Here is a 17,355-nt window from a genome sequence, read left to right as displayed (position 1 = left end):
ATAAAGTTGATGAGCATTTAGGAAGACCCAATAAAGAAAACAAAAAAAGGAAAAACAAAACAGTAAGATTCCAATATCAGTACCAGAAAGACATCATAGAGACCCTTTGGACATTACAAGGCTCGTAAGGGAATATTCTCTTTAATCTTACTCCAGTTAACTTGACGATTGGGATGGAATAGACAAATTTCTCAAAAAATACAACGTACAAGCTGACAGGACAGAAAATCTGAGTAATTTATTAGCTGTTAAAGAAATTGAGTCCTTTATTAAAAACATCCCCACGAAGAAAATCCCAGACCCAGTTGGCTTCACCAGTAACTTCTGCCAAACGGTGAAGGTACAGATAACCTCCCCAACGCTTCTAGAGTATAGGAATACTTCCTCTTTCTTTTAAGGTCTGCTAAGTCTCCATACTGGAAACCTAGTGGTGGCGCTACAAGGAAGGAAAATCTCTCTCATCGGCAGACACGAGACATTGGCCAGCCAGATCCTGGTCGTGCGTCAGCGTCAAATGGCCACGTTTCACGTGGCTTCATATTAAAAACATCAACGTAATTCACCATATTGATAGAACTTGATAAAGGACGTCCTTTAAACCCCGAGCAAACCTCAGCCTATCTGCTGAAGGGTTGGAAGATTTTCTCCAGCCAGGAGTGTTGGCGCCCCGGAGGCCGTGAGCGCTTCTGTTCTGCATCGTCCAGGGAGGCCAGAGGTGAAAGGTGGGGGTGAAGGAACAACAGTCAGCACAGAGGCCGGGAGCCCAGCCCGATGCGCCCATTTCGCAGGTCGTTAGAGAAGTGTCAGCTGCACTCCGCGTGCCAGGTGCAAACAAGCAGAAAAGGAAAATACCTGAGTGACACCGTCTTCAGTAGCAGCAGAACAATCAGTACCTGGGGGAAATCGGACACGAGATGCCCCTGGCCTCTCCCCTGAAAACTACAAACCTTCTGAGAGAAATCCGAGAAGATGTGCACAGAGGAGGTGGGCTGTGTGTGGGCAGAATGCTCCGTGCCGTTCCGGCGACCGTCCGCTCTCTGTGGACAAAGGGACAGGTGTGTGTGCTTCCTCCTTGGGCCGACTCTGGCTGTGTTCCCCCGAGTTCGTAGTCAGTATCGCTTTCTAAGAAAGTGGCCCGTGGTTGATGATGAGCCAAAACCACTTGACAGGTGATCCCGCACCCGCCCCCTGTGGAGCTCATTCCCACGTACCTGACCTGTCACTGGGCGGACAGGAGTCTCCGGGAATGGCTCCCAGAGAGAGGGTGCCCAGCACTGACCTGTCCTGATTCTCCTGGGCGGCCTTGTGAGCCTAAATGCCAAGTCACCCCGGGAAGACGTCCTATGGGCCATGAATCTGCAGTTGCCACAGAAGCCTCATCAGACTCCCAGCAGGCGTTTACCTTTGTAAGAACTGACGATCCAATTCTAAAATTTGTGCAGAAATGCCCACTTGCTATACAAAGTATCAGGACCTTGTTATTGACGCGATCAGCGTGTTATCGACCCATAGAGAATATATACACATACAGAGACAATGACCAGCGGCACAGAAGAAAAGTCTGGAAACAGACCCATCCACATAACGTCCAACATATGTCAAGGGTGACCCCGAGGGGCGAGGGGCACCGTGGTACAGATCCCGGTGACGGGACCGAGGAGGGCACCTGTCGCGATGAGCCCCGGGTGCTGCGTGGAAGTGTCGAATCACCACGTTGTACACCCGAAACTAGCATAGCAGCACACGCTGTACTTCAATACAAACTTAAACACAAGCAAGCCCGAGAAAGGGTCCCCGAGCTCACATCCCGTGGTACTGGGGATGTGCTCCCGTCAGTGAGAAAAAGACACTCCCACAGGAAAGAATGACAAGAGTGGGATTTCACAAAAGATACCCAAATGGTCGGTAGACATTTTTTTTTTTTTAATTTTTTTTTTTTTCAACATTTATTTATTTTTGGGACAGAGAGAGACAGAGCATGAACGGGGGAGGGGCAGAGAGAGAGGGAGACACAGCATCGGAAACAGGCTCCAGGCTCTGAGCCATCAGCCCAGAGCCTGACGCGGGGCTCGAACTCACGGAGTGCGAGATCGTGACCTGGCTGAAGTCGGACGCTTAACCGACTGCGCCACCCAGGCGCCCCAAGTCGGTAGACATTTTTAATGGCTCCCAGCTTCACTAGCTATTAGCGGAATGCAAAGAGGCCTGCATTCAGATGCTGCCAGACCCCCAGAGGTGCTAAAATGGATCAGGTTCAGCAGGACCCGGGTCACACGGGTGGGGTGGGCCTGCATCCACGCAGCAGCCCCTCTGGCGTCGGTTCTGTGCTCAGCTGCACCTGTGTCCCTGGCCTGCACCCCCGTGGAATGCCCCCGCGTGGTCCCCAGGGAGCACATGCCCAGGGCCCCACCCGCAGCTTCCCAGGTGGCCCAAGCGGGACTGCCACTGCCGCTGCCGGGAGAGGACAGAGGCTGGTGGCGGGCTCACTCCGCTCTCCAAGAAGCCAGTCTGGTCCCCAGCAGGGGGCGCTCCGCGCCAGCCGCCCTGGCTCCGCCTCTGGGCGGGTGGGTGTGGCTGGGTCATGCTTCTGCTGTCTGCCTGCTCCGCCTGTAGGCTGGCTCCGCCTGTAGGCTGGGACGTGAATGCAGACACCCTTCGGTGCTCGCCCACCCGAGGCTGGTTTCAGTAGCAAGTGGGGACCCGTGCTTGTGGGCCGGTTCCTCGGGACGGCTGCGGAGCAGGATGCGCCTTGGAGCCGGGGTGGGTGAGGGGGTGGGCTCGGGGCGGGGCGCGCGCCCCAGCCAGATGCGCCTCGGAGCAGGTGCCCTGGGAGCAGGGGGCGCGGAGGGCAGGGGCACGCGTGTGACCATGCCTTGTGGCGTTCAGGGGACCGGGCGGAGGAACAGAGGGAAGGCACTAGGCTGCTGGTGGATCTTCCGTTTGTTACTTGTTTGGGTTCTTAGGCCTGCACGTGTAGTGTAGGGCAGGTCAAGTTTGCGACAGAGGCCAAGAGGGAGCAAGCTGGGTGGATCCCAGTGAAGGCCGCGTGCGCCCTCTGCCCCCTTGTGGCGGCCGCGAGTCCTGCAGGGGTCGCGCCCCAGGCCGGCCTGGGCAGACCCCAGCAGAGGCCTGGCACAAAGCGTCTGAGCACAGCTCAGGGACTGTGCCAGCATCCGGCGTGGTCCGTTGATTCCTGTCTGTCACGCGCAGGCTTGGCAAAATCTCTGGGTCACTGAGCAGCATTTTAACCACCTGAATGAAATGCCGCCTACCTTTCGGATTCTCTTTCTGCAGCACGGGCGGGACAGGTAAGGCCTTCTTGTCCCTGTTCTGGGGATGTTGGCCACCCTGTCAAGAAGTCTAGTGGAGCAGCATGGACATGGCACTGTCACTGGGGGCGGGGGGGGGGGAGGTTGTCACCATGCAGGGCACGTTATGGGTGCACTGAAGGCCCTGGCTGGACAGACACAGGCCGGCAGGTGCTCCAGGCTGAGAGGGGGTGGGTGCGGCGTCCCACCAGGCTGGCATGACAGGGGGACACGATGCCCGTGCACCTGCCGAGCAGAGAGAAGTCAGACAGCTCACAGCGACGACTGTGCCCAGATAGGTCTGTTTCAATTCTGCGTCTTGACTTGGCCAAGGCATTCGTGGGGACGGGGCCCCGCCAGGGTGTGTGTGGTCCGCTGAACGGGCTCCCCGAGGGCCCCACGAGCTGGGCTCTGATCCTGCCCCGTGTCCTGGCAACAGGACCCATCTGTATGGCGCTGCCTACGAGAGACCCAGGTCCGTCCCTGCGGCCAAAGGGAAGATGCTGCAAGCGGGCGGTGAGTTCCACTGCAGGAGGCACTCCTCAAACACGGTCCTCAGCAGGGGGGCAGGTGGACCTGCCTTTCTCCACCGGGGGGGGGGGCCTGAAGGGGGGGAGGCTTGCTGGGTGGGGGTCGTTGAGCCTGTGAGAGACGGGAACTCGGGCAGAGACCTGTGTTTCCCAGGGCCGGACCCCAGCCTCAGCTGCCCTCGGGGCTGGTGATGCTCAAAGTCCCTGGGTGGCCCTCACTCGGCTCCACAATCTCTTCTCCCAGGAATCACTACTTCCCCCTTTTGTCCTTACACCTCAGGCACATAATTCCACTTCCTGTTTCAGGCTGTAGACTGGGGGACGCCCGCCTGAGCCCCCACTCTGACAGCCACCGTGAGTGCCCGTGTGTATCGACTCCAAGTGTTCATGCACAGCCCCCGCTCCGTCTGTCCTCGGCCCCTCAGACTATGGGGGTGGGGGACAGCGGTGGCGTCGGTCTCCACAGGCTTCTGCAAGGTGGCACGGGTGGCCGTGAACCCGGCCACCTTCTCCCGCCTACTGGCCGATGCCCAGCAGTTCCGGGAGCTGACCCAGGTAGAGGTGACCAATGAGGACATGGCCCTGAACTCAAGCACGGTGAGGCCCCGAGCCCAGCTGCCCGGGCTGCTCCGTCACGCGGGTGGGACCAGGACCCCGGCCCGGCTGCAGTGAGGTGAAGGAGGGGTGCCGGGTGAGCGGCACCGGTCATCCAGACCCCAGGCGTTGCCAGACGCCCAGGTCGGGGTCCCGGCAGGATGGCCGATGCTTTTCGACTCCTTGAGCGAGTCTGGTGCAGGTGCCTCCATGATGTGAGCAGAGGAACCAGTGGGGCTGGGGGCGCCAGGGCGGGCCCCAGAGGAGCGGGCGGCTGGGACCGGCAAGGAGTCTGGGGTCCGGTGGAGCCCGGTGCCTGGGGCGGGCCGGTGGGGTGCGAGGAGCCTGCTGTGCAGCTGAGCCGCGCCCCTGGCCACCAAGCTTTTTTCTGGAAGGGCGGGTCCTGCAGCGTCTTCCTCACTCTGTGTGCAAACTGGGCTGGGATTTTATGAGGCCCCCTGAGACGCTTCTGATCACAGCCTGATGTTTGGGCTGAGGCAGGAATTGGAAAATGCGCCTCCTGAGAAGGAAGGGCACTCTCTGCGGAAGTTTGGGGAAGTCCTGGCATCCATGGAGGGGTACCTGAGGCCGCTGTTTCCAGTGCTCGGCAGCCCTGAGGCCAGGTACCTGTCGCGGGCTGATTGCGGAAGTGTTTGCTGTCTGAGCAGCTCCCGGCACGAGGGTGGAGGCCACGGGGTGGGGGGGTAGGGGGGGACAGGGCGGTGCTAGCTAGATGTCATGGTCCAGGTGGGGGCGGGTTTCGAGCACAAAGTCCAGGACTCTCCTCAGGACAGGGAAGGGAACCACCATCTCTCTGTCCCCAGAAGTGATGCCCGAAGGTGCTGGGGGCGGTCAGGAATAGGGGGCTGGGGCCAGGTTGGCCGGGGGGGGGGCTCAGCCTGCAAGCCAGCTCTGACCCCAGCCTCCCCAAAGCCCAGCATGAGCTGAGTGGCCGGCGGTGGGCTGGGTGGGCGTCATTCCCACGTGGAGGTTCGGGTCTCTGCTGTGAAGTTGATGAGCTTTGCTCTGCCCTAAATCAGACCATGCTGAATACAGACGGGAAAGGCCAAAGGGCCCCTCAAATCCAGAATGCCTGACTCGGGGCCTCTGTCATAGGGAAAAAGTCCCGACTCTGCTGAAAATCTTTTCTGGGGGAACATCCCCACCACTCAGGTCCCCTCCGCCCCATGCCCTTGCAGTGCCTGGTGCCCGTACAGGGTGGGAGTGGGACACATGGCCCGGGGTCCTGAACCCCTTTGACTTATTCTTGGTAGGGAAGGCAGAGGCCTTGGGCGGCCTTTGTTTCTGTCTGTGCCCAGTTATCCCTGCCCCCATCTCAGTGAGACCGGCCCCCAAAAGTGACACTCCCTGCCCTGATGTGAAACGGTCCAGGGAGATGTTCTTTATGTCCTTAGTATGTGTGATTTCCATGTGTTTTTCAAAACCTGAGGACGTGCCTTTGGCCTCCAGAACACAGGTGCCCACCGTTGTCGCGGATTCAGGGAGACCAAAGGGCAAAGACAAGGAAAGGAAAGTGTCCCTGCCCCGGGGTGAGTGAGAGCGTGCCGGAGGGGAGGCTGGGTCGGGGGAGCCCAGGTGGGTCAGAAATAGGCGTCCCCTGAGGGTCTCCCAGGGCGCTGAGCGCCCACGGGGTGTGAGAGAGTCCCCTCAGGGGTCTGTGCGCTCCACATACCAGAGCCCGGAGCGGGGGCTTCCTGCACCCGCAGACCCGCCCCTCCTGGGGGAGCTGGTGGCCCGCGTGGTGGCATACTCCCGTCACCCTCGGGAGTGTGCGCCCCAGATGACACGAGGGCGGGACCAGCTTCTGCACAGGGACCTGCTGGCTCCCGAGTGAAGGGCGACGCGTGCTGGTCTGGCCGCCCCTGGGGAGGGGGCGCCCGGCGCCTGAGCTCCGGAGGCTTCCCGGTCGTCTCCACGCGGTCAGGACAGCCCCTCCGGTTTCCCACTCGATGGGCCTGAAAATGTGGGAAATGCGCTCGCGCCGTCCTCCCAGCCCCGCGGCCGGAGCGGGTGTGACCACGAGGCGCCCATCTCCCACCCGGCACCCGCGATCGTGTCCCTCGCTCTTGTTCGAAGGCATTTTCGTCTGTCTCCTTTTCTGGGGCCCACGCGGGGTCATCGAGCGGGAGGGAAGGGAGTGCGCCCGCCTTGGGTGCTCTGACCCGGCAGGTGCTCTGACCCGGAAGCCCCGCTGGTGCCCCCTCCCCACGCGGCGCTGCCACCGCGCACACCCACCTGCACGCACTCGCGGCTCGCGTGTCGCAGCACCAGCGGCTCCGCAGCCAGACGACAGATGAGGGCGGGGGGTGCGTGCGGCTGCGGGGCAGGTGGTGGTGCTTCCTGCTCCAGCTGAGGGGCCGGAGTCGGCCCACCCGCGGTCACCTTTGTCCGCTGGGATTCGGACTTGAGATCCCCAGACGCAGCCCTCGCTCACCGCAGTAATTTGTTTCCCTGCGTGCGTACGGTAAATTCGACCGAGGGGTCTAGTGGCCTCACCCTCACTACCATTTACGCCTGTCGGAAAGGGCAGGGTCTCTCTAACTGGCCAAGCAGGGCCCACGTGATCCTCCAAGGGTTCCGTGGTCACGTGGAGAAGCCGCCACATCCCAGGTGCAAGGCTTCATCCTCTGAGAGGTGGCTCCCTGGTTAGGAGTCGTGGATTCCAGGATCTGCTCCGGGAGGCAGGCCCTCAGACCTGCAGAGGCCCGGCCATCCTGAGACCTAGGCTGCGTCCGGCTCGGAGTCGTGACCCAGCTGTGCCGTGAAAACCAGCGTCCTTCCCCCAGACGCCCCCGTGCGTCCTGCCGCCCCCCTCCCCTCCCGTCACAGGCTGAGCCGAGCTCAGACTTCTTCCTGTGTCTCCAGCCGATCGGCATCAGCGGTGACGGGCAGGCCCGCCCAGGGGTTTGCGCGTCCTCGGGAGCTCGTCTCCTGCGGCCTCCATAGCTGGTGCTGCCCTGTCCACAGTTGAGCCCGAGGCTGCGAACGACACCATCCTCATTGCGGACAGGCATCTTCTGGAGCTGCCGCTGGAAGGTCTCTCCGTGTTTGAGGACGGGGTGGACTCCGTGGCCCGAGAGTTTTCCCTGCAGATGCTGTGGAGCCGCCTCCGTCGAGAGGAGACAGGTGAGAGGTGTCCTGGGCCACAGTTGATTTCAAAATGGGACTAAGTTACCGTCACGTGGACTCCTGGCAGACGGTCATCATCGGCCGTGGCAGCGCTTGTCTAGGCACGCACAGGTTCGAGGTGTCGCAGAACCCCTGGTGTGTGCCAGGCATCCGTGAGTCGCGCCGAAGGGGGCATTGAGCGTCGGCCGTGGCCTCTCACGCTTGGGTTTGAAAGGCAGGGATGGCAGCAAGCAGCCGGTGACGAGCTAGTCACGGACTAGGTGGCGAAAGGTGATGCCCGGAGGTTCGGGGGCCGGGACGCGGGCCTGGGGGCAGCTGCGGACTCCGGCTGGCCGTGGCCTGTCCGCGGGCGCCTTTCACGCAGGTGCGCCGGGTATGGGAAGGCCCTCCCTCCGTGCCGTCCCCGGCAGACACGCTGCACTTCAGTGAGTAGGAAGGGAAGCTAAGAACAAATAGTTTGCACCTTCACCTGCATCCCGGATGGAGCGACAAGGGCCGCATCTGCCCTTCCAACTGAAAGCAGGGAAAAGGCGACGTAGAGGGAACAGCGGCTCTGCGACGCCAGAGAGCGGGCACGGAGCCTGAGCCCCGAGAGGGAGCCACGGGGGACGCGGGGCCCAATGCGCCACGGCCCGAGCCCTGGGAGGGGAGTCCTGGGATCAGGGACCGCCAGTGTCCCCCCAGAATTGGACAAAGACTGTAACGCCGTGTGTCCAGAAGTTTCCAGAAGCCCCCGACATGAGAAGCGGAGCGGAGACTCCAGGGAAGGCGGTCAGACTGATGAGCCCCCGGCGGCATTTTAACGGCGTCCAAGGCAGAGCAGCCCCTTGTAAGATGGAGGAGGCAGGAGGTCACAGACAGATGGGAGGAGGCGGTGCTGCTGCCTCTAAGGACGGGGCGGCGCCCGAGCCCAGGCTGGAAAAGGTGGAGCCCGTTGTGCGCAGCCCCAGGAGGAAGCAGTCCTGGGCAAACCGTCCGCCAAAAGGACTCCTCTGCACAAGTGTGAGAACCACGTGTGTGTTGCTTTAAGTCCCTCCACTTGTGGTCACTTGTTACAGCAGCAACGGTTCTCACCGTGGAGTGACAGAAACACTGGCTAAATGGGAGGTGAGCCTTCCTAACGCATGGCCGAGGGGTGACAAGCAGAAGCGTCCAACGGCCCAGGCTGGAGGCAGGTTCTCTGTGTGGTGAGTACTCCCAGTGCACGTCTACGGACAACCACAGAAAAGGGAATTGCTGTACAGAGTCCACGCTGGTGAAGAGGGAAAACAAACGAGAGAAATGACGCAGCCGTGGGGCTGCGGGAGCCGGTGACGGGGAAGCGCACACAGATCGTGGGACAGACACAAACCAAACAGTGGGGCGACGGGAGTTAATCCATCTAGATCATAAGTAAATACACAAACGGGCCACACACCTGCCCACTGAGTGACGGCGTGGACAAGAGGACGTTGCGCACACAGGTGCCGTGTGTACGAGAGACGTGGCTAAACCAAAGGACACCCCGCGTCAGAAAGAGATCGTCAGGGTGACCGGAAGGGACAGCTGCCCACTGCCACGTGGAACAGACTCCACAGCCAGAGGCACTCCGGGGTGGGGTTGTCACACAGCGGTAACGGTTGACAGCCTCAAAACATGTGGAGCAACACCCGGAACCATCACGGAAACCACTACCAAAAGGTGGCTTTCTTGAATCCCCATTTGGAAATTTAAAACCGCACCCCTGCATATCTCGTGGGACTCAGGAGAAGTGATCACAGGAAGGTCCCAGACCGCTAGTCTCTGGAAGCGTAGAAGTTGAGCATGGGATTTATGGGAGTTGGAGCAAGAACACAAAAACCTCAAGGCAGAGGAGAGGGGGCCGCAAGCACATGAGCAGACACCAACAAGGAAACAAAAGTTTTTAAAAACTCGTAAAATAGACACATTCCAGTGAGAACGGTCAAGAAAAATGTGGATGGGGCACAAATGCACAACGTGAGGAGTGAAAAGAGACTCCGACCCTACAGATGCATCAGAGATCCGAAAGATGGTAAGACGACGCTACGAGTGACCTTACCAAGTATGTTCAAGCGCGTAGCCGAAGCAGGCTGAGTCCTGGGAAACACAGCTCGTGGACTCAAGAAGGAAAACTCCGCGTGCTCTCGTAACCAACAAAGAGGGGAGACTTACATCTGCTGTTGAAACCGACCGGGTAGACTTTCCAGAAACAGCTGATGTCAGTCTTAACAAATCTCCTTGAGAATAGGGAAGAAGGGCCACCCCTCCAGCCTCTGTTGGCCCCACACCCCCAAACTGCCAAGAACGGCACAAGAGAGAAAAATATGACTTTCATCACCCATTCTGACCTTGAAAGTTATAAGCATCATTAAGTTAGACCAAGGGAAAACGAACTTAATAAGCATCTTAGTCACTGCAGAGAAACAGCATTTCTTAAAATGAATGCATTCGTAATAGAAATTCTTAGCAAACCGGCTGGGAATGAACACCGCTCGCCCTGGCGGAGGGTCCATCTGGGTCCCCAGCAAGCCTCCTTCTTGATGGCACAGCACACAGGACGCGGCCAGAGCCTTGCTCTTCCGCCCGTTCCCTCCTGGCATGTGAGTGTACCCACAGGAATAAGAGACATGAGGGCCTACAGAGAGGAAGTCACCTGTCACTATTTCCAGAACTTGCGAAAGAATCTACAAGCCAGCAGAGCAGTGAGGTGTAAATGCTCGCGCAGGAGGCAGGGAGCCAGCAGGGTCCGGCCCCGCGACAGGGCCGCTGCAGCAGGCATACTGGTGGGTGCCCCGCGTGGTGTGTGAATGGCCAGCCAGGTGGGCCTGGGGGTTCTCTGGGGACTGTTCCTTTCTCGAGGTCTCCTGGCTCGGGCCTTTGCCAGTCCCGCGAGCCTTTACATGGGAGAAGTCGCTGCTTTCACAACTTCAGAAAAATTAAAATCAATCGTTGTCACTACTTCTTGGGTTTTTTTTTATTGAGATGAAATTTACGGAATGTAAAATTAACCCCCTTAAAGTGAACAGTTCAGGGACATTTAGTGCGTTCATACTGCCTCATGCCTCCACCTCTACTGGCTCCAAACCACCTTCTTTTCTTGTCCGCAGCCGACGGGACTGTGAAGAAGGAGAGCAAAGGCAGACAGTTCAGGAAGAGAAATCCAGCTAAGGAGGGACACAAGGTGGGCAGAGGAGGCCTCGCCGGCCACAGGCAGAGGGCCCGGGGAGCCCCGGGGTCCGCCTGCGGGCCACGGGGCCCCTAAAGACCCTTGTCTGTGGAGCAGGACGCTGCGCCCCGGCTCATCCCCCCCGACTGCATCGTGGTCGACCCCGACAACTTCAAGTGTATCCTTTATCGGCCCCACCGCCCGGGACACCCAAGCCTGTGGGCTATTGCTCCTTAACCCAGACCCAGTCATCGTGGACCCCTACGAGGAGGCCCGGGTCATAGGCAAGTGCCTCTCACGGGCCCTCGACGTGCACACACAGGCCACAACCCCCCCCCGTGGGCTCTGGCGCAGCGTGGCTGCCTCCCGTTACCCCGACCACGCAGGGGGAGTGGGGCCCTGGGGCCCGGACGCGCACCTGTGCTCTGCGGCCCTTCCTGGCCATCACAGCCAAGTCAGGACATCAGTTGTAGGACGAATGAGCCCCTGAAGCGAGGTCCGGTGACCCTCAGGGCCCGAAACGTGACTTCGTGCCGTCCCCTGTAGCTTTAGGTATTTAGTCCCTTGGGTTTTTCTTTTGCTAAGTTGGTTTTCAAAACCTCTTTAGGAGAGATTTAGGGAAGGGAAGGAGCGCTGACATTTCCACAAGTGATAGATGTCGACTCCACCGTGTCCCCGTCTGTGCGCAGCAGGTCCACCACAGCCACACGAGGGCCACGCTAGGTGCACACCAAGGGACACGCCAAGGCCACACCACGGTCACACCGGGGCCTGCTGCTGCCTGTAGCCCCTCAGGGTTCCACGTGTGAGACAAGCTCCTGTGTCTGGTCCCCATTCAATGTGTGTTGCAGACATGAGGACTCCTGTCTCCGTAACCCGGGAAATTTTGGAAAGATTCCGAGACTCGTTCACTGCTCTGTGGGTGGGACATCTGGGAAACACGCACTTCCCGAGGTCGGTGTCTGGTGTCTGGAGACACAGTCCCCCATCGAGCCGGTTTATGTGACCCGCCAGAGGGGTGCTCCCCACACTCGGGGGGTTGGGGGCGGTGGGACCACTGGCTTCCGTCTCCCCCTGGCCCCTCGCTTCTCCCTGTTTCCCTCAGCCTCCCCCCAACCCTGAACCCCCATTTTATCCCGGGAACCACACTCCCACCCCACCCCCAGAGGCTCCTGTGGTCCGGCCTTTGGTCATCAGGCAGTGGGCTCCTGGTCCTCAAGGTGCCTGGATGGCGGCGGGGGGGGGGTGGGGGGGGGTGGGTGGGGGGTCATTGTCTTTGTCCCACTTTACAGATGAGGACCTGGCACCCAAGGGTGTACTTCTGCCCAAGGTGCAGGGTGTGCCCCAGGCTCTGGCACTTGGTTTGAGGGAAGGCAGGGGAGAACCTGCTGGGGGCAGGGGTGGGGGGTGCTGGGCGGGGCTGTGGGGGGGCGGGGCCTACGGGGGGAGGGGCGGGGCTGCAGTGGGATTGTGCATGGGGCCTGCTGGGGCGGGTCCTCCGCAGATGCACAGGGGTGTTAGTGGGCGTGGCCTGTGGGGAGGTGTGTGCGCGCGCGCGCGCGTGTGTGTGTGTGTGTGTGTGTGTGTGTGTGTGTGGGCGGGGCCTACTGGAGTGGTGCAGAGCGCTGGCTGGGAACAGGGATGCTCACCTGGGGGTCCTCTCAGAGACCTGGGAGAGGTTGGCCATTAGGGAAGTGTCCTTCCAGCACTTTCCAGAGCCGCTGCACAGTGAAAGGAGGGTTCATTCCAGGGACGGGATGTAGCTTCTCAGGAGAACCACATGGGTAGAACCCAGGGTTGAGGGCAACAGGGGGCACCAGGAGGGTGGACATTAGTTCCGCCTGAGCGGAGGGGTGGGACAGGGAGCAAGGAGCACGGGACGGGCTTTGCTTTGGAAACACGTCCCGAGAGTTTCTCCTGCCCGCGGCTGCAGCCCTAAGGCCTCGGGACAGATCCGGTCCTGGCTGCCGCAGCCAGGACCCCCCTGGGACGCCCCGGGATACCTGCTGCCCGCCTGGCTGCGTCCACCGGGCCACCCTCCTTCCCTTTGCAGCCAGGCCGAGTGGGAGCAGCTCCTGGGCAGCTGCGGTGGCTTCTTCTTCTACGGGATGGAGAGCTTCCTGTCCCACATAGCGGTGGAAAGGTTGGCTGCCACGAACCTACGAGGTGAGACAGCCCCTCGGCGCCCCCAAGCCCGACTGTCTGCCGGGGCGACAGGAGCCAGCACAGACACGAAGCAAGGCCCCCGCGTCCCCATCAGGCGTCGCCTGTCTGATGAAGGGCTCCGAGGGCTGGGGCCTCCCTAGAAGCATGGCAGAGCTGTGGGGGAAGCCCCTCCTGCCCTCACCCCCCCCTTGCCAGTTCCGAGCTCTGGACCTGGCAGGCCCGGCCAGAGTTAGGGCCTGGGTGGGTCATCCCCCGGGGCTGTGCCTGCGGAGTCCAGGAGGGCTGGGGTGGGCATTTCCGGAACACGCTGGTCACGCCCCCACCACTCCTTCTAGTGTAACTGGGGGCACCCTGGGCCTTGTGTTCCCTCGGGCTGTCCCCTGAGGGCTTCTGAGTGGTGGTCTGGCTCGCCCTGGAGTCGCCTTTTCCTCAGCGGGTGGCTGGATGACTGACCGCCCTACACAGTCGCTAGGAGAGCCTTTTCAAGGACCCCTCGGAGATGCCCTCAGACCGACCCGCTGATGGCAGCACGTGGACACTCGTCCCGTGGTCAGGGCACCTGAACACCGCCCCCCTCCGCCGCACACGGTCACCTGGTACCTGCCTCCTTCCCAGCCCCCTGGAGATGGGGGTGAGGCCAACACACCGCCCCATCCCAGAAGCCTGTCACCCGGCAGAGTCCTCGCCCCAAAGGGCAGCAGAAACAAGGCCTCTCAAGCTTAACTCCAATCCTTCGCAGATGAGATGGTGTGCGACGTCACCATGCGCGCGTGGGGCCGACAGCACCCTTGGTGCCCCCCTCCCATTCCCGACCAAGGCTTGTCCTCACGCATCGGAGGTCCCGCCTGCCCCTGGGGCAGCCCCCCTGAACCGCCCTCAGCCAGGCCACCGTAGCAAGTGGGGAGTCCACCTCTGTCCCGTGTGGCCCCCTGCACATCCATAGCCAAGTGTCACACTTCAGGCACTGGCACCTGTTTCACGGGGCCAGGGTGACCGACTCTCACCATGTGTGTCCAACTCCCCCCCCCCCCCAGCCCCCCCTTCCCCCAGCAAGACCGGGGCCGAGAGCCTCTGCTGAGCAGGGGGGCCAGGCCATGGCCCAGAGGGTGCCTCCCAGCCCCCCTGCCGCCCAGCCCAGCCCGCTGGCACCGGGGGCCCGTGAAGGGTGTGGGGTTCCCGAAGCAAATGCTGCGCCCGCGGGCTCAGGTGGCCGGGGGGCCTTGGAAGAGGGCCCGTGGACGTCAAGCCCCAGCCGGGCGAGGCCACTGGCCTCCTCCACCTGGGCGTGCGGCGGCTGAGCTCTGCCTCCTGGGTCCCGCAGAGTGCCAGATGATGGTCCTGCTGGACCTGACGAGGTCCTACGCGAGCATGCAGCGGCACACGGAGCACTCGGACAGCAAGAGGTGCCTGATGTCCCCCCCCGCCCCCGCCCCGTGCCAGCAGCCCCGCCTCCACATCCCTGACTGGGGGGCTCGTGGTGGGGGCCGGGGGGCGTGGGGGGGAGACAGAGCCCCACGAGGGAGCCAGGACTCCGCAGTCTGCCCCGACCCCTTCCCTGGAAGAGTCTGGCGGGGGCGTTGTGGAGGCGGGAGGGCAGCCCCAACGCAGACCCCGAGGACAGAGGGCGGCAGCTGGGAGGGTGCCCTGGCTTCAGGGCTCCCCAAAGGGCCGGGGGGGCCGCCGAGGTGGCGCAGCAGGGCCCCCGCCTCACGACCGATGCCGCGACTCCTGGCTCCACTGCCATGCTGGGAGTGGTCCGGAAGGATCTGGCAGCACTCTGGATGCTTCTTGTTAGATGACGTTTAATCTGCCGAGGCGGGCGGGGTGGGGGGTGGGAATGCGTTCTCGATTCTTCCAAGAACTCGGAGAGCTGTCCATCGAAGGACACGTACGCCACTTGGTGCTATTCGGGCTGTGCACTGGGGACGGTTCAGGTGGTCACACTGGATCGTGGTCCCCGCAGTGTGGCCCAGCTGTCCCTGGAGAGGCCCGTCGAGACTGCCGTCCTTCTGAGTCTGGTGGGGGTCAGGAGCATCCTGGCAAACCAGTGGCCGACCTTCCTGCAGGACAACGCGCTGCGGGCCAGCGTCCTGTGGGAAAGTGAGTGGGCGCGGCCGTCCCCTCCCCGGGAGCCTGCCGGCGGGGTCCCTGGCCAGCCTGAGGATGTTTCTTTCCTAGATCTGTTGACAGCTGGCAGGCCCATCGGGAGGGCCGCCCATCTCCTTCGGCAGACGGGAGCTGGGGACACGAACAACCATGGTAACGGAAGCTGTTCCACATCCCCGCTCATCCTCTGCCATGCAGGGCCACCTCCCGGCCTGTGTCCCCGCCCCTCGTCTCTGCCAGTGTCCCTGCAGCCCCACAGCCCCGTGTCCCTGCCCGCAGCCCCGCAGCCCCGCAGCCCCACAGCCCCGCAGGCTAGGGCGTCTGCCTCCTGTCTCTGCACAGGCTGACAGCAGCCTCAGGGACGCCTGGCGTCCTAAATCCTTAAGGGAGGCACCCTGGCTGTTAGAACTGCCCGTCTGTCTTTAGAACCGTCCAAGTCACATAAGTTCTGAAAGCCCAGGTGTGCTCCCTGGGAGCGGGGGCCCCGGGACTTTGTTCTTCAGAGCAGACAGACACCCCTTCACACCTTCACGTAAGGTGCTGGGGCTGAAAATAAACACGACACCAGCCATAGCTCGAGCAGCGCGTTAAAGGAACAGTCTGCCGTAACTAGGAGAGGTTTATCCCAGGGTGACTTACCACGAAGTCTTCAGACAAACAGCACAAGGGGTTACGTGGTCCCCGGTGCCCAGAACGCAGTGCCAAACGATAAGCGCGGCTTCAGTGGATGGAGGAGGGAGGGAGGGCCTGGCGTCAGCAGGTGCATGAAGGTCGATGGCGTCTAGAAAGAGCCGGTGGTGGAGGAGCCGCTGACTTGTGCTGGGGGCAGCAGGAGAGGAAGCCGTGGCTCCTGCGTGCTCCGTGGTCCCGCGTTGATGCGCATTGAAAGGAAGGGACAGCACCGTGATTGTCATGCACGCCCTGCCCCCAGTTAGTGGTGGCGGCCAGCTGGTGGCAGGAGGAGGCCCCGAGCTGCTGGAAGTTTCTGGACGCCTCACACTCAGAGTGGGGTGGTGGTGCGGAGGGGACGTGGGGTGGGGACACTCGGTGTCCCGGGTGTGGGCGTGCGGCAGGGCCCGTGTTCAGGACTACGTCTGGAGGCAGGGTCGGGAGCACCCCTGCCCCCCGCGTGCGTGAGCCTCTCTCGGGCCCCGGGCGTCCTGCCCCCAGTGAGCTGTGCCGTCCTCAGATGAGTCTCCGTGGACCTCCAAGGACCAGCTGCTGTCCTTCCAGCCACAGCTGCGCGGTTCCGAGCGGCTCCCCGTCGCCCTCAACTCGGTCCTGTATGGGCTGCCACACCTGGCCATTGGGTGACTCCCCGAGGACACGGACCTCGATGGCCCCTCTGAGGACCCACCGCCCACCCCTCCTCACCCCACCCGTAGGCGCCCCTCCTCCAGCGGCCTTGTCCCCGAGTCCCAGTTCTGCGCAGGGTCACGCCAGGGCCTCCCGGTCCGGCTGCCTCTGGGGCTGCCTCCGTTTCCCATCCCCCCCCCCCCCCCCGCCGCATGCACCGGACCCTCGTGGAGAGGAGGGGATGCCTCTGGGGGCTCCGCAGGGTGGGTGGGGCGAGGGGTGCATCGGGGCTGGCCCCTCAGCTGCCCGACCCCCAGATCCCTCCCCTGCCCCAGGTGTTCCCAATAGTCCCGTGGGGGGGGGGGGGCGCCTGGACGCGGGGCTAGGGGCTGGGACAAGGGGTGGCCTCCGCCTCCCATGGGTCCTCAGCAGCAGGTGGGCCCTTTGGAAGACAGCCTCCCTGGGGTGAGGCTCACGGTCCCCGGAGGCCCACCCTGGCTGCCGCGCCCTGGCTCCTGGAAGTTTATGTGCTTTAGTAAAAACGACTAAATCACTGTGGTGTGGCATCTGTGGTGTGGTTTCTGTGACCCCAGGTACGCAGCTTGGCTCGAGTCCCTGGAGGGGGCGCTCGGTCTGGCACCATGCTGTGGCGGGGTCCAGCCAATATTTGCTGAGTGAACGCATGAACGAATGAAGTCAAGCCCGGAGGAGGCCAGCAGGAGGTGTCCGTGGACGTGCCCTTGAGGCCGGGCCCCCAGGAGGCACCCGGAGGCTCCGTGTGGGGCAACCACATGTGCGCTGGAGTTCCCCAGTGTGGGACACACAGCCACGTCACCTCCCCCAAAGCTGGACTTCCAGCCCCCCCCCCCACCCCCGTGGGCAGCACCACACGCAAGGACGGCCCCGGGAGAAGCCACTGTCCCAGGGTTGGACACCCGGACAGAGTTGAGGGTGGCAGGAAGACAGGTGCCGTCCTGGCCCACGGGGAGCTTCGTGTGTCCCAGGGGTCTCCCAGGCTGTGGCCAAGGGGTAAGGGAGA

The 17,355-nt window shown here is 62.1% G+C and overlaps 1 protein-coding gene across 1 annotated transcript in view; it reads left to right on the top strand.

Moving 5' to 3' along the window:
* The window catches only part of CFAP46 (cilia and flagella associated protein 46), a 96,671-nt gene extending 79,801 nt beyond the window's left edge, over positions 1-16,870 (top strand). The window contains exons 45-59 of the mRNA XM_086681252.1: positions 3,211-3,308; positions 3,748-3,824; positions 4,305-4,435; positions 4,934-5,055; positions 5,903-5,982; positions 7,421-7,579; positions 10,690-10,763; positions 10,866-10,926; positions 10,997-11,032; positions 11,600-11,702; positions 12,802-12,914; positions 14,236-14,317; positions 14,878-15,014; positions 15,093-15,173; positions 16,210-16,870. Of these exons, the coding sequence (XP_086537378.1) occupies positions 3,211-3,308; positions 3,748-3,824; positions 4,305-4,435; positions 4,934-5,055; positions 5,903-5,982; positions 7,421-7,579; positions 10,690-10,763; positions 10,866-10,926; positions 10,997-11,032; positions 11,600-11,702; positions 12,802-12,914; positions 14,236-14,317; positions 14,878-15,014; positions 15,093-15,173; positions 16,210-16,334 (1,479 nt within the window). The 3' untranslated portion in view covers positions 16,335-16,870. The remainder of the gene's footprint in view (positions 1-3,210; positions 3,309-3,747; positions 3,825-4,304; positions 4,436-4,933; positions 5,056-5,902; positions 5,983-7,420; positions 7,580-10,689; positions 10,764-10,865; positions 10,927-10,996; positions 11,033-11,599; positions 11,703-12,801; positions 12,915-14,235; positions 14,318-14,877; positions 15,015-15,092; positions 15,174-16,209) is intronic.
* Positions 16,871-17,355: the final 485 nt, after the last annotated feature.

Source organism: Puma concolor, chromosome D2, assembly GCF_028749965.1.
Source record: "Puma concolor isolate L17-30 chromosome D2, mPumCon1.1.hap2, whole genome shotgun sequence".
Classification (NCBI taxonomy): domain Eukaryota; kingdom Metazoa; phylum Chordata; class Mammalia; order Carnivora; family Felidae; genus Puma; species Puma concolor.
This window is presented reverse-complemented; position numbering and strand designations above follow the sequence as displayed.